Genomic DNA, 21,492 nt, shown 5'->3' on the forward strand with positions numbered 1-21,492 from the left:
GGAATAGGAACATTGAACTGAACTGCTAAGGTCAGGTGAGCATCGGGGCCTGTAAATGGTATCAATTTTCACCAGAAGGAACCCAGGACCCACTCCCCCACCGCAGGGTCCAACAATGGGTTCTATGACTTCATCCCGTTATCTAATGCCACTCAGGGTGCTGTTGTCTAGCCTGAATAGGTCTGTGTGTCCCTCCACGGATAGGCCTCCCAGACCATCACTGAACCACCACCAAACTGCTCATGCTGTTTGGTGGTGGCCGCATAACGTTCTCCACAGTTTCTCCAGATATCTTTATGAAGTCTGTGGCCAGGGACATTCACACCAGTGGTCTGCTGGAGGTCATTTTGTAGGGCTCCAACAGTGGTCACCCTTTTACTTCTTGCACAAAGGAGCAGATACTGGTCCTGCGGATGAGTTGAGGACCTTCTGCAGCCCTGTCCAGTCCTACTAGAGTAACTCCCTGTCTGCTGGAATCTCCTCCATGCTTTTCAGACTGTGCTGGGGGACAGGGCAAACCTGGCAATGGCAAGTACTGATGTGACATCCTGGAGGAACTGTTCAACCTCTGTAGGGTCCAGGTATGACCTCATGCTAACTTTAGTACTTCCTCCCAACTGTCTGACACCATGTAATAGTTTAAACATCTGATGCTGTGCAGAGTGCCTTCTGTTGCTCTGTCCATCTTCTACAGGAATTAAACAGTGTGACACAGGTGACTCCTATAAGGTGTCACAGTTTGCACTGTGCAGTGTGGAATCTATTATTAAATATTTTTTACAGTCAATGAAATGCTTTCATAGCCAAAGCCCAAAGCTGTTCTCAGTCACATAAAAACAGATAAAGTAGCAAATCTGATAAGCTGGAGCCAGTCATCAAGTGCAAACCCTGCATTTAAAAGTGCAAATTTAATCTGCCAAGGATTGTTATTGGCAGGCACACAAGTCTACAGTGTCTGGATGAAAAATCCCACATAGTGAGGAAGCTTTCGACTGTCACAATCAATTCAAAAGAAAACATTTGTGATTTTCTTGACTTGCTTTTATTTTTTAGATCATCCTGTAAAATAATGCTTTATTAAAAGTGACCATCTGGTTGGACAAACATCTACAAACCATCACAGATTTATGTTCAGTGTCTCCCTGTTCCCTTTTTGAGTGAGCACGCCCCTTCTTTCACAATCTCACCCAGACGCAGATCTAGTGCAGTATGCACTAAAACACTATTTCATTTCAAGTGACATCGGCCTATGTTTAAGCCATGGACAGCAGATCATGAGAGGATTCTCCATGTAGTGTTATTGTTTACATTTCTCTTGGCAGCAGAATTTTCCCAGGATTCATCAAGTTATTGGGATCAAGGGTGTCCTTGAGACCCTGCATCAGCTGGATAGCCATGGGTCCCACCTCTTCACACAGCAGGGCTCTCTTCCCTAAACCCACTCCGTGCTCGCCTGTGCATGTACCATCCATGGCCAGAGCTCGCCTAAAGCAAAAACAAACCACATTACAACAAAAACTGAGCATGTGATCAGTATTGTAGTAAACTCAGTAATCCACTTTGATATGCTGCTGATATTACAATATTTGTCACTAAAACTATTTTCTTATAAATAGAGTGATTAGTCAAATACAGCAAATCACACGTATTTTAAAATGTGAATGGAACTACGTTTAAGCTCATGCAGGAAGTAATTCCTGCTCAGTCACACAATTCCAGCTATGCTGCTGCTGCTCCACATGAGGCACTTGCGCATCCAAAAATAGATTGACAGGAGCAGTATTCTTTTGTACTCAAAGGCCCTTAATGAGCCCCTCTGAGCCCTTATGTTACTGTATCTACTGTGACAGTATAGTTGCTTCTGATAGTTGGAAATGTACATGTGTATAAATTCAGCTTGAAATAAGTGTATAGTTACTCAGGTCAGTTAATGACCAAGGTAGGATGAACCACACAGTACATGATGCTGTGTATTCTGGTTAGAGGTACACTACTGTGCAAAGACACAAAGGCAGGATGTGAGGATGCTATTAATAGTTCTTATTTATAACACAACACTGTAAAAAAATGATAAAAGAATATACAGCAAACATTCTCACACTCCTTACACACACAGTTTAAGCTACTTGGTAGATATTGTTTTTTTTAAGTATCTGGATCACAGTGGATTTAGTCTGTCTCTGTGTCTCCTGTCTCTTCGTGTAATCCCAGACTGGCTCCCTGATGTTCAGATCGGGGCTCTGTGGGGGCCACACCATCTGTTGCACATATCGAGGTTCCAAAACAGATTTTGGCCTTGTTGTTGACCTGCAAAATGACTCTGGGACCCATCAGATGCCCCTGCGATGCTGTGACTGTGTGTGCGAATTTAAACGTCTTACAAGCCCAAAGCATTTGCACAATACATGAGCATGTGTAGCTCATAGGGCGGAGAGGGTTCCCCCAACTTCCACCAGGTCACAGGTGGAAATGTCCATGAGAAAGATCCTTTATCAGCATTATCATGAGGCTTGTAGCATTCCATAGAGTTTATTTAATATATGGACTTCATTAGGTTCATTTAGACAATGAGTCAAAATCCTAACCAGTCTAATTCATTTTCCTCTGTGCCATTATTCTTTGGGATGTTGCACTAACCCCCGGTGCAGCCAGTGGTTTTTACAGGTTTTCACAACACATTTTAAGAAGCTTGTGTAGGCGTCGAGCAATATTCTCCATTTATGTACAAATGCTGACAGTATCCAACAGTCTTTTCAAAACCTCCATACTTAAAGTTTAATCCTCTAAAATCAATATCAGCTAAGAGAGATGGCTGAGAGGTGATGTCAAAAGGGAGGTGGATTTTTCTAAAAGCAGGAGAGCCAAGTGAAAAGGATTAGGCAAAGTGTTGAGAGAATTAGGGAAAAGAGAAAGGTGTCGAAGAGTGAATGACAGAGCAGGGAATGTGTAACAAGGGAGCAGTGAGGCCTGTCTGCCTGACTTCAGAGCCTAAAACTTACTAAAGCTTCATTCATACGCACTTAAAACAAACTGCAATTGGTGTTCATCAAGAAGCTCGGGTCTACATTCACGTAGGTGTAACTGAATCTTATGTCGACTTTCACCAAAAAAAAATCTCGCAAGGCTAAACTTTGTGTTAGCACAGTAAGCGTGCCAAAGGATCAATATTCTGAATCCATGTTTGATCCAGTTTGAATAGAGGTTAAGAGATTCATTACCTGGCTAGCCTCTCACTGAACAGGTGGACGCTGTGCAGCTCCTCTGGGTCGTTGGGGTCCACCACCATCAGACAATGGAAGTTTCCATCACCTACGTGACCCGCTATGGGACCTGGAGATGGACAGACATTCTTACATTGACACTAACTTCAACCAACATTATTTTTTAGAATCATTGTCGTCATATCTTTAGTCTTTTTTTAGTAAGTACCACCTCTTGGACTGTGGGAAATTAGGAATCATGAAGTGTGTTTGCATAAGGACATGACTGAACACCATGATTCTCTGTTGTCACTTAGGCAGGTGAAGCTGTTTTGCTCATGTCCTGTGGCTGAATGACAACAGCAACCAATTTCAAAATTGCATACTGCTTTCCTTTGTTTTTGCTGACGCTGGGACTTCCTGCTGAGGCTACACCTTGATAGTGATAGTGAAAATGTGTTTTCACACATAAACAGATAACATAGACAGTCCAAGAAGGTAAATACAGTATTGTTAAATTAGAACCTTATTGGTAAAAAACTGTTATATCAGTATAATTTAATTGTACTCTTTGATTAACACAAATCAAAGATGAATCTAATCAAAAGAATCTATTCTAATTAGCACCACTTTTCTGACACACAAAGATTGTATTTTAGCCCTTTAAGGCATCCAGTTAGTCCCTCATTTTTCTGCACACAGTATAAATGCTCTGATTCTAATAATTATGATACATTCACAGGTTAGCAACAGCGCCACCATTAAACTCACAATCAATCATATCAAGCACTGTTACTATCATTAACACAGAGTCTGCTTCAGTAAAAAACATTCGTTCTCTCTGTTCACCTGTAAGTTTGTTCTCAATCAGGTCCTTCTTTGTCTCCACAATGATTTGAGGGAGTCGAGACAGAGGAACACACACGTCTGTAGCGTAGGCCTAAACACACACACAGACACACACAGACACACACACACACACACACACACACACACACACACACACACACACACACACACACACACACACACACACACACACACAGGGGAGATAAGGTCATAGAATTGGACGAGCATAAAATGTCTTTTACAACCACTAGGATTTAAAACCACAATAAAGTGAGACATAAAAGCGCCTCCGAATGGTTTCGGTGTTAGCGGAGCTTGGAGCCATCAGACAAAGCCTTTCAACGACATGAGTAATTAACTGCCATGTTGTTCACCATTAAAAGACATCACGCTTAAGCAGCATCCAGCAACTCCATACCTCCATACCTAACTCTAGTGACAGCAGACACACAGTCAGAAAAATATGATACTGCGAGATGAACAATAACTTTTAATCTCTTTAGAACAGTTCAAATGAATGATCACATTTATCTGACTCAATGGTCGTTTTGTCTATCATATCAATTAGTGGTGTTCACTGACTTTGGGTATTTTAGTGCTTAAACCAGCTTATAACATCATGGTATTTTACCAAAGGGGAAGTGGTAATTGACTTTCTTTACCTTGCAGCCAGGTCTTAGAGCCTGAGCAGCGTACCAGGCGTCATGACGAGCTTTCCACAGCTGGTTCCTTGTTTCTACGTCTTGAGCCCACTGAAAATCGGCACCCCCATTACTCTGGGTGATGTCAGCTGAAGAAACACAAACAGACCAAAAATGTTGCTGTAGTTGTGTGAGTAGAATTAGTCACTGCTGAAATCTGTGTACACTGCATGTGGTGTAAACATGCATACACCAGCTGCAGGTCTAATGTTAACTCTCCAGCAATTCTACCTGTCACTGTCATTTTTTAATAATGCTATTTTCTAGCACACAATGTTAACATGCTGATGTAATGTTTAGACAGTTAGCATGCTATAATTACCATGTTAACCTAAACCCTAAACTCTTTAATGTAATTACTTACAAATCTACTTATGCCAACAGTTTGCTAAGATCTTTAATCCGAAAAAAGAGCTGAGACTGGCATGAATTTGGTTTGTTTTTAGAGGTGTACTGACAGGAGCTGAAAGATGAATTATTGGACTATAGGACTTTTTAATCACATTTTTACTGCTTCCATTCTAGCCAAGCTCCACTTCAACACAGTTAGACAGTCTAAGAATATGTCAAAGTTCTTTGACAAAACACCTTGAACATGACATATTTTCAAGTAAAAATGCATTTATAGTTTATCATTATAAAAGTTATAAGGTAAGAGTTTTAGGTCCATGTGACTTCAGGTACTTCATCTACATCAATACCCTGTACTGTAGAACGTGGATGGATGGGGATGTGCAGGCTTACACACCAGTTGTGCTGACTTGCTCCTCAACGCTTCGCTCGGAGCCGTGGAACTCCAGGAATAGTGTTGGGGTCACAGGATAGGACAGACTGCTGAACTTGTTGCACGCATCTATCATCACATCATCCAGAAACTCTGGATCACACACACATTAACACACAGTCAGAGCACACAAAGGGTGAAGACAAATGTCAGTGTGTTGCATTGAAATAGGTCATTCTGAACAGATGGGTCATCTTTTGTTTAAAGGTCACAAACGTATTTTCCAACTACCAATAATTGATATTGACCTATTTTCACTGTTAATTTTATGATCCATTTCTTCCTGCTAGATTCTATTATCCTCCTCCTGCAGGAACTATTTTCTCTGAGGGATCAATAAAGTTTCATCTCTTCCTTGTTTTGGCCCAATTCTCCTGAACTCAGTTTATCTGTCTTTCTCTCTATGTGGCTGTTTTACCTTTCATGAAGGCTTCATGCTGGGGAGATTACATTAACACTTCACACACACTTTAGTGTTGCAGTTACATGTGGACCAAACTGGTTTAAGTAGTCCGTAGATACCACTGCAGTTAATTTCTATTTAATTGCATCTTTAGTTTTGACCACATACTGTGAGGTTAAAGATCATCAAAGGCAAGATCTGAAGAGTTTTCTTCCTCTCTGAGCATGTACGTAAAATGCTGCAAAGATTTAAGAGTTCAATTCTCTTAGGACATCTCAGAAATATAGAACTATATCCAATTCAACGGTGCAAACTACTCTCACAGTCAGACTAGCACTGTCCTTAGTACAGACCAAACCTATTTACCTAAATGAGATTTTGTTATTATGCTGCATTATCCCTTTCAGGTCTGACTGAATATTTATTTACAGTCTATTCCTCTTTGGTTTTAAATACTTTTAACACAGAAATTGAATAAACTGCAAGGTTAACTTTTTAGATGTAAAGTATATTTGAAATCAAGGTCCCAGAATCTGGAGGAGGAGCAGAGAGGCAGAGAATCCAAGCGGCTTGAAGTCTAGTGTCAGGTGTCTACAGTTGGTGATAATCTGGGGCCATGTCATCTGCTGACGTTGTTCCACAGTGTTTTATCAAGTCCAAAGTCAATGCAGTCTGCTGACAAGCTGTATGGAGATGCTGATTTCCTTTTCCAGCAGGACTGGCCATGTTGTTCACTATTAAAACCTGCCCACAGAGAAAAAACTACCACTAGCTATTGGCTGACTAACTCCCCTGACCTGAACCCCATAGATAACCTATCCAGTACTGACAAGAAGGATGACAAACAACCGTCCCAACAACACAGATGAGCTGAGGGCTGATATCAAAGCAACCTGGTCTTCAGTAACGTCTCAACAGTGTCACCGGCTTATCACCTCCATGCCACACCTTGCTGACACAGTAATTTGTACTAGAGGAGCCCAGACCAAGTATTAAGTGATTAAATGAACACACTTTTGGATTATTTTGTATTGTATTGTATTGTACTCTTGATTGTCTGTATACTTGGTTCATCTTTATAATATTCTAATATTTTAAGATACTGGATTGAGATACTTTAGATTTTCATGAGCTGCAAGTCATGATCATCCCAAAAGGGCTTGACATATTTCACTTTACATATAATTAATCAAGAATATGTGAGAGCTTCACTTCTTCTTTCACTACTGTTTTCAAGATATTAATAATTATTAATATCTGAGCTGATGAAGACACAGTCAAAAGGAGTATACCACCTACTGTATTTGAAGGTATGAGGTAGTAAATACTTAAAAAAAACATTTCTACAAATCTAACTCATATACACATATAAAATAACTCCATGTGAATGTCTGCAGTAGATTCAAACGTTCCTTAAACCTACCCCATCAAACTGATCATTCAAACAATGTTATAAGACTTTACTGAGTTACTGTAGGGGGAATGTTTGCTATAATGTTCCCCAACATTTGCAAACTGTTCCCTGGACTTTAAACAGGTTGCTGAGGCGACTGCAGTCAGGTGTATCTAGGTTTAGCGGAGGAACAGTAGCTCTCCATGCAGCCACAGAGCCACAAACACTGACTCAGTGCAGTCTGAGCGCTCTCTAGTGGTCAAACTATTACCACATTCCATTCCATTAGTTTAATATCTTCTCAGCTCTTATGCTGACTTAAACAGGATCTAATATTCCTTAATCTCTCTGGTTTTATAATATATTTCGATAATATTTTAAAATGACAGAAACACACTTATTGTCATCAATAAAACAAAATAACATATGTTTTATATCATAGATGACTTGGAAAATAATTGGCAGAAGAGTACCTGTTTGGCTACAGCATGATGGGCTTCTTTTGGACATTTGCACATGCAGGTAATTCTCTGGGCTCTGTGTGGCTCTAACAGTGGCATAACACAGCCAAGTGTTTTTTGTCTTTGTCTCAGATTCTCTCTTAGATAATTCTAAGCCCACTGCAAAAAGTCTTGGTGTTTGGTTTGATAGTAAACTTAACTTCGAACATCATGTCGCAAAGCTTGTCCAGTCATGTTTTTATCATCTTAGAAATATCTCCAAAATACATTCAATTCTTTCTTTTCATGACACTGAAGTAATCTTACATGCATTTATTTCCTCACGCCTTGATTATTGCAACAGTCTGTTCACCTGTCCTCAGTCAGAAATCTATTAATCGGCTCCAGATTGTTCAGAATTCAGCTGCAAGACTCTTAACTAGAAAAAGAAAATACGATCACATCACTCCTGTATTAGCTTCCTTACACTGGCTGCCAGTAAGTTTTAGGATTGATTTTAAGATTTTATTAATAACTTTTAAAGCTCTGCATGGCCTTTCCCCCAGCTATTTATCCCAGCTTTTAAAGCCTTATGAGCCTGCACGTAGCCTGAGATCCTCTGGTAGAAATCTTCTATATGTCCCTGATGTCAGAATGACTACTAGAGGTGACAGAACCTTTTCAGTTAGAGCCCCCAAACTCTGGAACAACTTACCCGAGGAAATAAGATCAGCTGACTCTGTAACATTTTTTAAATCTCTCCTTAAAACATACCTCTACCGGCGAGCCTTTTGCGATCCTCTGTAAGCTAAAACAAATCTGTCCTTGGGAAGACTCTCCATTAGATGTCTTTACATTGGAACTGGTCTCCCCAAGGACCGATGTGGTAGTTGTTTGTATTATTGTTTTGATTGTATAACTGTTTCCTGCTCCCCAACCGGTCAAGGCAGATGGCCGTTTAACTTGAGCCTGGTTCTGCTGGAGGTTTCTTCCCCTAGGGGGAGTTTTTCCTCTCCACTGTTTGCCTAGTGCTTGCTCAAGTTGATCTTGTTGGGCTACATGTGTTTCTTGTCTGTCTTGTGAAGCACTTTGTAACATATGTTTAGAAAAGTGCTCTATAAATAAATGTATTATTATTATTTATTATTTGTTCCATTTGAACTGGCTGAATGTTAAGCACAAACTTGAAATCCAATTATAACATATCATGATGATCATACCATTCTTTTATGTTTGAAAAGCTAGGATTCCATTTCTTTCAGTGTGTTGTTTTGTTACCAAGAGATCTTTTAATTTCACCATCTTCAAGAAGAAATGCTGTGTTATTGAAAAATGACTGTGTGGATGTCAAATGCTATTGCCTCACCGATGCGAGCGATGGGTACTCCAGCCTGCAGAATCTGCACTGTGCTGTCTACAGCAGCCTGGACAGACGGAAAAGAGCAGACGGCTGATACCATGGCCTCTGGTATGCCGTACAGTCGCAGTGTAGTCTTAGTAATGATCCCTAGGGTGCCCTCAGACCCCACAAACAGGTTTGTCAGGTTGTAGCCTGCTGATGTCTTCCTAAAGATTGGCAATAAGCAGAACAGGGATAAAAAGCATAAAGAAGCTTAAAGCTACATTAGATCATGTTCCAGGGAATTTACTGGATGGAAAAGGCACTGGGTTACCTGGGACGTCGACCTTTCCCAGCTGTGTGTATGATTGTCCCATCAGCCAGCACCACCTCCAGGTTTACAACGTTTTCCCTCATGGTCCCATACCGCACTGCATTAGTACCAGATGCACTGGTTGCAGCCATTCCACACAGAGATGCATCAGCTCCAGGATCTGAGATGACAAAGGCACGTCATATGTTAACTAAGGATTATGAAATCAAATTCAATAACAACTAGCAATAATAAGTTACCAACCAGTGGTGGTCGACCCCTGAGGGTATTTTAATGGCCAATAACAGGGACGCCTATTTTATAATGCCATTATTATGTTTCAAAATAAAAAATACATGGATGGCCTACACTATGTACTGTGACTGGCCGTGAGCTTTTATCAGCTGATCACTAAATAGGGGTGGCTGAAACCACAATTAATTAAGTTATGGTCCCGGTTCTGGTCCCTCTTCTCGGTTGTGTTCGATTCACTGATCACCATTTCATAACTGTGTCAAAAGTGGAAAATACTGTGAGAGCTGGTGTGACTGACCAACAGGAAACCACAGGCCGGTGTCTCTCAGGTAGGCATTGAGGGTCTTCCGAGTCACGCCAGGCTCCACTGTGACGTCAAAGTCCTCCTGGTGAAGATCGAGGATCTGCTCCATGTTTCTTAAACTGAAGGACACACCACCCTAAAGGCAGGAGGAAGAAACATGTAGACATTCAATACACGTACCCCACACACACCAAGGGACCCCAAATTTGTTTTAGTACTTTTCACATGTCTTTTTATTGTAAATATTTTTCTACTTCTGTCATCCAAACATGCTGTAACTATATAATTCAATATTTTTCATTCATTCATTTCCAGGCTAAAAAAATAGAACCATGGTTTTGACTGATGTTATCCAATAATCCCATATTACTTTTACTGATGCATTTATTTCTATCATCGTACATACACTCGGTCACAGATACACACACACACCTTCTCTCACCTTTACTGCACCTACTCCTCCCTCCAGGCCGGTACCAGTGCCAAAGGGGATGATGGGAAGGCGGTGCTTGTGACAGACCTTGGCGAGAGCACTGACCTCCTCCACACAACGCGGAAACACCACCACATCTGGGGGACGACATCTGGGCAGCAGAGATACAGCACAACACTCTTGACTCGCCATTTTACACTCCACACTGTATTGATGGAAAACACTATCACCAAGATCCTGAGAGTGTGTCTGTGTGACAGAGCGACACACACCGACCTATGTACAGACTCATCTCTGCCATGTTGCTCTCTGACAGCTCCCCCCATTGAAACGCCATCCTCGCCACATATTGACCTGAATGCAGAGAGTACGCTGTCCACAACGGCAGCCTGTTCAGACAAACGCACATACACACACACAGTGAAGGAGAGTGAATCATCACACGAGAGGTAAAACACTCTTTGCATCATTATTTTGTTCATATATTATGCATGTGGGCACTGCTGAAGAACATGCCATACACCACATGGTATATCGTGCTAATTGTATTTTTGTATTTGTATTACCATATAATTGTTCTCCTTCAGTCTACGTCATTAATTTTACAGGTATCATATCTTGGGTATTGCACTGTATTGAATAAATGTTTAACATGTACTGATACCAACTTGGAAGGTTGTTAAAGTACCCGCTGATGTACTGTTTTATATCAAAGACATATTTTATAAAATGTTAACAATTAACCAACTATCAATTGTTAAAGAATGGCTAGTCTGATAGGAATCACTAGCAAAATATACTTTCTACTGTTTATCTTTTGCTGAATCATAAGTAAGGTCTTCAAAATTCATAGGTCATGTATTATTACAACAAAATTACCTTTTAAGAAAGTGTGTACTTTACGAAGCAATCATCATCCCTATACATTCAGTCATTTGGCAGATGCTTTTATCCAAAGCAACTTTACAAGGGTAGGCAGGGTAAGCATAAGGAGGTCTTGCCTACTGGAGATTGGCCACAGCTTGGATTTGAACCCCTATGTCCCACATGGAAGATCGTGAGCTTACCACGACACTAACCAGCCAAGATAAACTCACGATTCTTACAGGTTTTACACATGTTCAGCTTCTGAAGTATAATGCTGCAAAGGGTATAGGGACATATTTATGCTGCCTTAAGTAAATCACAGTTTACCAAAGACTATTCACTTTAAGCACAAGTGATCGCTGTGAGCAGGGTTTGAACCTGCGCGGGGAACCCCCATTGGATTTCGAGTCCAACGCCTTAACCACTCGGCCATCACAGCTGCAGTGACAACGTGGAGGTTCTGTTTGGTCCCGGACGTCATATCAAGGTGACAGTGTCAGAGACTAATACCTGTAATCCTAATCTTATCTCCACTGAACCTTTGAAGGCAAGGAAGCCCTCTACGTGTTGTGTAATCACGAGCATGTAAAAGCTATGTAACACACGTGCACTGCTGGATCAGTGTCAGAGTTCTTACCTGCCGTGCGCAGTAAGGCTTTTGTTTGATTCTCAACCAATGCAACACACGTTTTTCTAACTGCTGGCAAATCACTGAAATAGCACAGCTGAGAGCTACAAAACCATAAAAAGATAATAACACGCCAATGATGGGCCAGACAATGAGCTCGAGGCACAGTAAATGTCAGGCTGGAGCAAAGTCCACGGCTCCTATTTGATGAAAATATACACAAGGGATCTAGCAAACAGGAAGATATGCCACTGTTACCATTTGAAAGAAAGACAGTTGCCCAATATTCCAAAACATGAATTCTCCTGGTGACACTTTAGTTTCCAAAGATAATGATGACTCTGTCGCACGCTGTGATGTTTGGAAGATGGAACAGCTAGTGGGAAATCACATCCACTGCACTTTCCTTTACCACAGAGACCCTGACCTCACCCTGACTCTGAAGCTGCTTAGAGCCTGTGGCAGAATCTGTGGGACCTAAGAGTTGATCTATCACAGCATTAATCAATGTTAATTCATGATAGAGCATTTAAGGGCAACTGTTGCTTTGTTGGTAGAGCGGTTATCTACAAACCCCAGTGTTGCCTGTTCCATTCCTATATATGTAGAAATGTCCCTAAAAAAAAGCCCCTTTGGTGCCTTATGATGGCTGTCTGTCCAGGGGGGCTAATAAAGTGTCAATTCTTATTATTCATTATGATGCTCAGACCAGAGAGAGGGGATCACTTAATTTAATGCAGTAACAATGAAGACTATCCACATGATGTAGGTCCATATGTGATCATCAGCTCTGCTCTTACGCATCTATTTACGCGTCCATTTTAGCCGCAATTGCAAGTAAAGACGCGCATCACAACCCGGTCGACTCGACCGGGTTTGACAGTGTTTTGCACCGGACGACTGGTTTGACCTCTGTCCGCAAAACGTGTGACCTTGCTGCTGCAACGGGCTTTTAACGTTATCAACCCGACAAACTCCAAAAGGCACAGGAAAACAAAAGCATTAAGCTAGCGGCACGGGAGAGTTCGCAGTTGCTAAGCTAGTCGGGACAGCAGCTATGTGGTTCACTGGGTAAGTTTTGTCCAAAATGCTGATAAAGTGTAGGTTTAGCGCAGGTTGTTACTCGCTCGTTAACATGTTATTGACACGACAACAGATAAGTTAAGCGTGGCTGAGCTGTGTCTAAACCTGGACGCTGCATTTTCAACTGCACATTCACTCAAACGTAGTAAACGCAGCGCGACAGCACCGTGGAGGACGTTTGAAACGAACTTACTCTCGCGGTGTTTTCTGCGTGAATGTCGCGGCGCCGAGGCAGCGGCCGCGGTCGGAGCAGCAGCGGTCGGAGCAGCAGCGGTCGGAGCAGCATGGTGCTCCAGCGGCGGTCACCGAGTGGAGGAGCCGCTAACATGTCTCACACACACTCACACACACACACACACACACACACACACACACACACACACACACACACACACACACACACACACACACACACACACACACGCGACTTCCGCCGCGCTCCTTCACAATCAAGTCCAGCAACACCACAAGTACCAGTGTTTATTCAACATAACTGATGAGCTCGCAGTAAAGTTTTAGTGCACATAAGCGATTTGCATTTAGTTAGTATCACCCGATAGAAATGACCAAAAAATATTTGTGAAGGTCAGGCATTTGATCACAGTCACCGTTACATGCGTTTATTTGTCCTACATAAGAGCAGGTGTCTGCTGCTCATTTATACACTGTCAACCCTTTGACTGCTACATGACAGACTTTACATCACTTCTCAGATCATTGCTTTGTATTGAAGTTAAATCCTGGAATTGAGTTTAGAGTTTTCCTGGTATTGGACTGTAGATGACTATAGATACACACATGCATTTTCTTCCTTTACTAAAAAAAAAACTCGAATGCACCATTTGTGCCATAATACAAAAACATTATAACTCTTTAGCAATACATATGTCTTACTAAATATAGTGGTGAATACATCGGAATCAGGTTGATGTGTCTTCTATTCAGAGAGTGGCGCTGCAGCTCCAGGCTTCGTGCTGCATTTACAGGTGGAGCTCACAGCTCCTGTCAGCGTGGGACGGAACTGACGTAGACATCGCACAGTAATGTAATTCACTAATAACATACAGTAATGAAGTCTGACTTGCAGTAGTTGTTGCTGTGTAACTTTTGTCCTTGCGTGTCGTTCTTGTTAGCATTAGTTAGGTTAGCGGTTCAAAGTACAGAGAACCGCACTCACGTCGGTCATAGAAACTTCTGAAGCTCAGCTGTCATTTAATGCTGCTGTGCGTTGATATTCAACTGAATTCAGCTTCAGCTGCATAATTTAACTTTACCTAACATGTGCCGAGTGTCAGTTACTAAAAGCAACTAACAGCTTGTCAGAGACCATCAGTCATCTTCCTGTTCCTTCTTCTTCTATGAACAGGGCAACTTTAAAATGTCAGAACGTGTAACGTAGTCTGGTAGAGAGACAGTCGCTCTGTTAATTTAGACATCCGTAAAATGACGGGGTCCTGTATGCTTCTTGCTGATCTTTTAAACAGTTAAATGTGTAAGTACAGCTGTGTATCCAGTGAGAGGCCATGTATCCTGTGGACCTTCCTGCTGCGGAGGACACAGACCTGACATCAGCAGCTGAACAGTACATCTCATCTTTAGAGTCAAGGCCTCATAATAACAAGTGGTTTGAATTACCACAGGCCTCGAAGGTACCATTATTATTTTTTTAATTGCTCAATTTTTCATAATGATGATGGAGGTTTTCTGTGTGTGGTAGAGTATAGACAGAAATTTCCACCAACCTGTGACCTCTGATTTGCCTGTTATAACAAATGTGAGCAGGGTGGAGAACTGTGGAAACATCTGCAGATATTCCCAGCAGCGAGCCTTGTGTAAGAATGAGTTTTACAAGAAATTAGTGGCATTCACGAGTTTTCTCATACTTCTATATTTCAGTATGAAGAGAACTTGTCTCCCTCCTGTTGATCCCTCAGGGTTTTTATTCTGGTTTCTGTTCAGTAACAATGATAGTGTAATATCAATAATGTAGGCGGAAATATCCTCTACTCCAATATCTCAGTGATTGCCATCCCCTTGACTTCCTCATTTAAACATTCATTTTAACATCCTGCAGTTGTCATCACTTGAAACACTCCTATGAACAAACCCTAACAGAGAAATCTAACCATTTTGATTGACATCAGTAAAATACAGCGCGTTTGTTGCTATACTCATTTCTTCAGGTCAGGGAGTTTGGATGTGCATGAAGTTGTCTCCCTGTCTGCTCAGGTGGCGATAACAGCAAACAATATAAGGCACTTGCAGCTGTTTGAAGATGACCAACCTGGATGTGCAGTGGCAGCGCTTCACTCCCCTGATGATCCAACACAAGGTCTGGAACTTCATGCTCTTACACAAACCCACAGACGTGTGTGCAGAGACTAATGCTTCCTCCTCTACCTTCCAGTGGTGGCTTTATACCTTTATGACAAGTGGTGGAGTGTGGATGACATCTTACGAACATCCAACAAATCCAGGAGTGGATTGTTGTTGGTAACTGTGCAATTATGATAAAGTGAAATCAAGCTTTTGAATTCAGTTTCATTCAGAATTTTTTAACGAAACATACCTCAGAATCAAAATTAGTGTACTTACAAAAAGACAGCTTTTTATCTGTTGAACTGTTTATTTATACCAGAGCCATATGTGTGTGAGGTAACATGTACTGTGGTATTAATCTATCCTGGGGAGCTTCTTGCTAGTGAGTCAGTGTGTTGTCCCCAGGTGCAGTCCATTGTGGAGAGGGTGATACTGTTCCTGCTCAGTCAGGTGGTGGAGAGGTCTGCACAGGAGAAGGTGCAATTTTCCCTTCATCCCCGCACAGAGAGCTGCAAGCTGCTGTGGAGAGATGGTCAGGCGGTCGGCTTCTACACCGTCAAACACAAAGGTATGGTACCTGCTGCTGCGTCTTGTCTAGTGCAGTTTTAACATTGTTTCTCCTGCAGCTCACTATTTGATTGACCACATCCTTATAACCTGTAGCTTTATGTCTGCACAACTCTAAAATTTCAAATCTACAATATTTCTCAGCACAGTAAGTCACAAACACACACTAAAACAACTTCCTAATGAGTTGCATCTGTGTGAAACAGAGGGACAATTCACAGATGTTCAAAATGAGGAGGCAAGATTCTGTGAGAAGGGAAAGTTGTGTAATCCAAAATTAAAACCAGACCCAACATCAGTGTTAGGAATCTCCTGCCATTTCATTGTGGACACTTTGAGAAAACAGATATGATCAGGTTTGATTGTTTCATGTCTGTGCAAACTTTTGGATGTGTGATCAGGCAACCGCTTGCCCATGTTAATCGCAATAACGAGAATATGCCAGGGCTCAATTATGTCCATGTTTTCTAACAGTTACCCTTCCACTGATCATGTTTCAGGCAGCCTGTGTGACAGCTGGAGCAGTCGCTGCTACCTGCTGTCTGTTTTGGACACGATGCTGGTAAGGAGCAGCTGGAGGAGGAGAGGCCTTGGCCTTCAGATGCTGGAGGATTTCTGTTCCTGGTTCTCTACAGAGGAGTTCCTAGGAGTCAGCTCCCCATTATCACCCAGCATGGTGTCAGGTATAAGAACTATTCACTTTCATGGTCACACAGATGATTAAATGGAGATCACTGTGCATCAGCGTTTCAGGTTGTCGCTAAATAAATCACTGTTACTTACTGTTTTCAATTCTAATTTACATTTTTAATGAATTGGGATTACTACTTAGAGAGCTGTTTTCACTTTGACACAAAAGATTCTTTTTCTGTTGATCAGTGTAAGGAAAAAGCCCAAATCAAATCAGCCATTCAGTGCTGCACTGGCTGTGGTCCTGCCATATGGAAATAACTAACACAATTACTTTGAAATGTTCAAACTTGCATGAAGTCAGTGAGCATGTATTTATTTTTTGTGGCACATCAAACACTTAAAAGTCACGACACACCTAAAATCAAGAAGTTTGATTGCTGAGGCATTTCAATCTCATTTTGCGAATTTTCCTACGATCATCATAGAGATCCCACAGAGCCGAGGGGACCTCTTCCTTTTTGTTGTGTAAATGAGCTGACTCTACACTTTACTCAGGTTGTGTCTTTGTGTGTCCTATGCGCTCAGTCTGCAGGAGGTTCCTGCAGCAGCATGAGGAACATCGTGAGCGTCTGTATGAGGTGGAGGCTCCAGGGGGCTGGACTCAACGTCGAAACGTCTGGCTCAACATCCAGCTAGGCCACTACTTACATGGTAAAGATTAGACTGGCCTTATGTTGTTACATGTTTGTAGAAATGTCTTTATCATACAACTTCTCTTCTTTTACACCAACAATAAATCAAAGCAAAAGCAAAAAACATCCCGATGGACCAGAGAAGTAGCTGCAGTGGACGACTCACCTCACCTCACTGCGTTACAGGACCTTATGGGATTAATAAAGTTTATTATCTTATTCTAGATCTCACAGCTGCTTTTGATACAGTGATCCTTTTGTCTTGTTTGAAGCAGTACTGCTTAGTACTGCTCTTAACTGGTTCAGGTCATATGTTATTAACAGATGTTATGCCATTAATTTTGGTGCCTGTTTCCCCTCTTCAAGCCACATCTCTTGTGTGTCCCCCAAGGGTCTATTCCCGGTCCAGTTTTGTTTTTGTCATTTGTTTTCGTGTTCAGTAGCAAATGGACTTGCTTAAGGTTGAGCCTGCTGTTTAATTTATGATCTAAATGATTCTTTAGTTCTAACTGGCCAGTTGGGATTAACAGGTATTTAATCTATGGGAAGTCTTTAAAACATCTTGGGGCCATTAAGCTCACACACAGGTCATGGTCTCATTGGACCATCTTCACACAGCAGCAAGAAAAAATATGTGAACCTTTTGAAATGTTGTAATTTTTTGCATTAATTTATCATAAAACGTTATCTGACACATCATCTAACACAGAAACACATGAAATTCCAAATAGTTCCCATGCTTTTTTTGCCACTGTAAGTTGGATATGTTTACAGCAGGTCTAGGTAATAAATTCAATTCAGTTTAATTAAATTTTATTTGTATAGCACCAAAACACAACAGAAGTCATCTCAATGCACGTTACAGTGTTTAAGGTTTAAGACCTTGCAAAATATAACTGTATACAGAATCATACAAAAAACCCAACAACCCCACTTGAGCAGCAGTAGGCGACAGTGGAGAGGAAAAATTCCCTTTAGAGGAAGAAACCTCCAGCAGAACCAGGCTCAGGGTGGGCGGCCATCTGCCTCGACCAAAAAAAACAATCGGTAAAAGAAAATCTCACAATATCTAGAATGCACCGGTTAATAGTTAGTGATGAATGCATCTGTCTGCATTTGGATCTTCTTTAACAGGAACACAGCATCTAGGTAGTTGAGAGACAAAACAAAGAAAACGTGTTACATAGAACATAAACATAAAAAACACATTTAAAACATAAACTGATCATGTGAACATACCCCTCAAAATTTCATTTCATTGTTGAAATTTGTGGTAAACATTTACATATATGATCTAATACTGATAGAAATAGTAGCTTTTGGCCACATTGGCACTGTTTACAGACATTTAGGTTTTTATCGAGACTTATAATTGTAGACTGGATCTGACCTCACTGAGCATTTACAATATGAACATTCCACTCCTAACAGGCTCCTCTGAACAACAAATCTTCATGATCCAAGCCAAGGAGAGAGCTCCCCAAGGATGTAGCCCTGCAGCCCACACGTATGATCTGGACTCTGTACCTCCTGCCAGACCACCACAGTCCCTAAATACAAAACAAGCTCGGAAATTCAAGCTCCCTCTGGGTACAAAATCTCACAGAGAGAAGCGAGAGGCAGAGGACACACACAAAGAGGCCAAACGAGCCAGACGGACATGAGTTGGATGGACATGGACTCATTAGTTTGCAAAAGCAGGTCTCAGAGGAAACTATTAATATGGAATAGGTAGATGTTAAATTCACCTGAACTGGATTTACAGTATGACATTTACACACCTTTTTATACTGATATATGGACAAATGACTTTATTATAAGTACCACAAAACATACAATAAACAATATGCTCCTAGTAGTACATAGAGTTTGGCATTAGAATTAGCCTTAATTTATAAATTTAATAATACAAATTATTAGATAGCGTAGCAAGAAGCCCTGCATGCCTTTGTGATTTTGGATTGTTATCTTGATTTACATGAGTCGGTGGATTTCTTCTAAAAGGACTCTATGTTCAGTCGCTTCCTTACTGAGAGGGAACAGGCAACTCAAGCCAGCAGTCAGTTAGCTTAGCATAAACAGGAAATGAGATGGGGAAAAAGCGTGCAAGGCTCTCTCCAAAAGCAACAACACCCTCCTGTTCCCATCCAGAAAATAGTTCAGCACATAACCCCCTGGAACAGCGTGAGCCCTTTTTTAATGCTCTGTTTTTTGTGCAGATTAAACATATTTTTTGTTGTTGTGGCTGCAGCCCCGTGTTAAACCACATGAACGCTTCTCACGTAAATCTTTGCAAGTTAAAAGAGAGTCCCCCCCCCACCCCCAACAATTCCATCTAGTCGAGTGAACATGTGTTTTGGTTTTGGAGAAGGCATATGACCTCATCGTTTGTGGGGTCACTTTGAGAGTGGGGTGTGCCCAGTTTTGAACCATCCATCTAAATGTCTGTATTCTCAGCACGTTTCCAGTTGGCGTTGGCCTTCACCAAGGCTCTTCTGTCGTCGCCAATCTTGTCTGTGATTTTTATTGGTAGGCTCTCAGGGCACAGCTGGGAGTCAGAGGACATCCAGTTTGTGGACCTCAGACTCTGCTTTTTGCCGACGATGTGATTGTGTTGGTTTAATCCGACCGTGACCTTCGGTATGCTCTGGGGCAGTTTGCAGCCAAGTACAGTTCTCTGTCAGAACTGGTGGATTGCTCATCATATTTCTGGCTACACTTGACTGTTGTGAAAGCAGATAAATACCCATTCCTTTAAGGTGATTATTGTGAAGAAGAGAGAGGAAGGCACTTGATTAGCCACAAGCAGCGAGCAAGCGCTCAAATTTGTCCATGTTCACACAGTTTCTAGTCTTGTCAGACTCAGCTTCATCCATCTGTCAGACCGTGGTTACAGCCAATCATAGCACAGCCTTCGATATAGTCAGTGATCTTGCTTTTAGTTCCTAAGGTAGTGCCTACTGCCAAGTTTCTGAGGTACTATAAGCTGTGCTACTGGTCTGATGTGGATTCTGGCATCCCTACGAAAACGAAAATGATTTCCATTGCAGGCAAACAGTCACATTTAGACAACATTTTTATATGAAATTCTGACCAGTATCAAGTCATCTTACATATGAAGCCCGGACCAGTTTGTAAAAAAAGGGCGTCTTCATTCAGCTTGAATTGAAGACACTTGATCTCGACGTACACCACAGGTATAAAGTTTTTTGTAGAATAGAGAAGAAAAGTCTATTTTTCCACAGTGGTCACCACTACTGACATGTGGCTAATAAGCACAAATGTTATGCACATGTAGTGGAGAGTGTTAGTACAAGTTATTAGATTAAAAAAGAAAGAGTGTTTACAACATAACACACTTTGTTAATGTACAATCCTAAACAAAACCTAAAGCTAGACTTGTGTTTCTTTTGAAACTGGCTCTCTCCTCTGAACAACAAATTAAAGCGTGTGATCCAAACCAAGGACGTAGCTCCCCAAGCAGCACAATGTCTGGCACCAGAAGTAGCCCTGCAGTCCACGCTGACGATCTGGACCCAGGACCTCCTGCCAGACCACCACAGTGCCAAACCCAAAACAAGATGAGAAATTCAAACCCTCTGTGTACGGGGCCTCACTGTGAGGGAAGCCAGAGGCAGAGGGGAAGCAGAGATGCCAAACGAGCCAGGAGGTTAAACCATGTGGTTCTGGTTAGACATGAGGATGTAGTTTAACTGCACTGCGCTATATGCGGAGAGGCTGTTTCTGTTATCTAGCCTCGCTTCACTGACATAAATGGGATGGCCACAATAATAGAAACACCAGCAGTTTGGAAAACAGCTGACGAGCTGTTTGTTCGGTAGTCTGAACATCAGGTTCTTAGTGATAAGATGATGTAAGTAGTTATGAGACCACTAATTAGGTTTGATTCATGCCTTTGTTTGTTTTCATTATAATATATATTTTTTAAATGAAACATTACCTCTGTGTGGCCCCCAGAGTCACAGCAGCCACTCCTACCAGACTTATAAGCAGGTAATATGTAGGCCTGTTATTACGCTATTGATCTACACTGTAGTTTTGTACTTTTAGATTTAGTTCTGTTTAACCTTTAATGTCAGTTTGACTCTGCTTTATCTTATGTCATGTAGTAATATTAATGTCCATCTTGATTTAAGAGATTTACTAGTTTGACCACCCTTCTTTGACTCTGTCTTTATTAATTTGACATTATTTCATTTTGGACTTCCTGTTACTGTTTCTCAGAGCGTGTTCGTCACCGCATGTCGGCGCTCGGAGCAGGCGGTGTG

General features: G+C 41.5%; 2 protein-coding genes and 1 non-coding gene across 5 annotated transcripts; 1 reads left to right on the forward strand and 2 right to left on the reverse strand.

Annotated features, from left to right (window-relative positions):
• Positions 1-1,026: 1,026 nt before the first annotated feature.
• Positions 1,027-13,396, reverse strand: ldhd (lactate dehydrogenase D). The gene is made up of 11 exons (XM_026366383.1): positions 13,186-13,396; positions 10,691-10,803; positions 10,424-10,565; positions 9,976-10,117; positions 9,444-9,603; positions 9,137-9,336; positions 5,499-5,627; positions 4,712-4,839; positions 4,050-4,140; positions 3,219-3,330; positions 1,027-1,485 (listed from the first exon to the last, which is right to left on the reverse strand). Exons 1-11 carry the CDS (start codon positions 13,318-13,320, stop codon positions 1,305-1,307), a joined length of 1,533 nt encoding a protein of 510 aa, XP_026222168.1. The 5' UTR covers positions 13,321-13,396; the 3' UTR covers positions 1,027-1,304.
• On the forward strand, positions 11,337-21,387 carry fam169b (family with sequence similarity 169 member B). Of its 3 annotated transcripts, none has more exons than XM_026366385.1 (8): positions 11,337-12,980; positions 14,477-14,641; positions 15,222-15,324; positions 15,400-15,485; positions 15,717-15,879; positions 16,379-16,561; positions 17,097-17,223; positions 20,628-21,387. In XM_026366385.1, the coding sequence occupies exons 2-8, from the start codon at positions 14,516-14,518 to the stop codon at positions 20,914-20,916; spliced, it is 1,077 nt and encodes a 358-aa protein (XP_026222170.1). In that variant the 5' UTR covers positions 11,337-12,980; positions 14,477-14,515; the 3' UTR covers positions 20,917-21,387. The 3 variants fall into 3 exon arrangements, with proteins under 3 accessions (XP_026222170.1, XP_026222169.1, XP_026222171.1); XM_026366384.1 differs by lacking the exon at positions 11,337-12,980 and adding an exon at positions 13,863-14,037; XM_026366386.1 differs by lacking the exon at positions 11,337-12,980 and having other exon boundaries at positions 13,964-14,641; positions 17,097-17,222; positions 18,635-20,716.
• On the reverse strand, positions 11,639-11,720 carry trnas-cga. Its single transcript has one exon. It is a non-coding gene; the product is annotated as a tRNA-Ser (tRNA).
• Positions 21,388-21,492: the final 105 nt, after the last annotated feature.

The sequence above is a fragment of the Anabas testudineus genome, chromosome 6 (genome assembly GCF_900324465.2).
Source record: "Anabas testudineus chromosome 6, fAnaTes1.2, whole genome shotgun sequence".
NCBI classification, from domain to species: domain Eukaryota; kingdom Metazoa; phylum Chordata; class Actinopteri; order Anabantiformes; family Anabantidae; genus Anabas; species Anabas testudineus.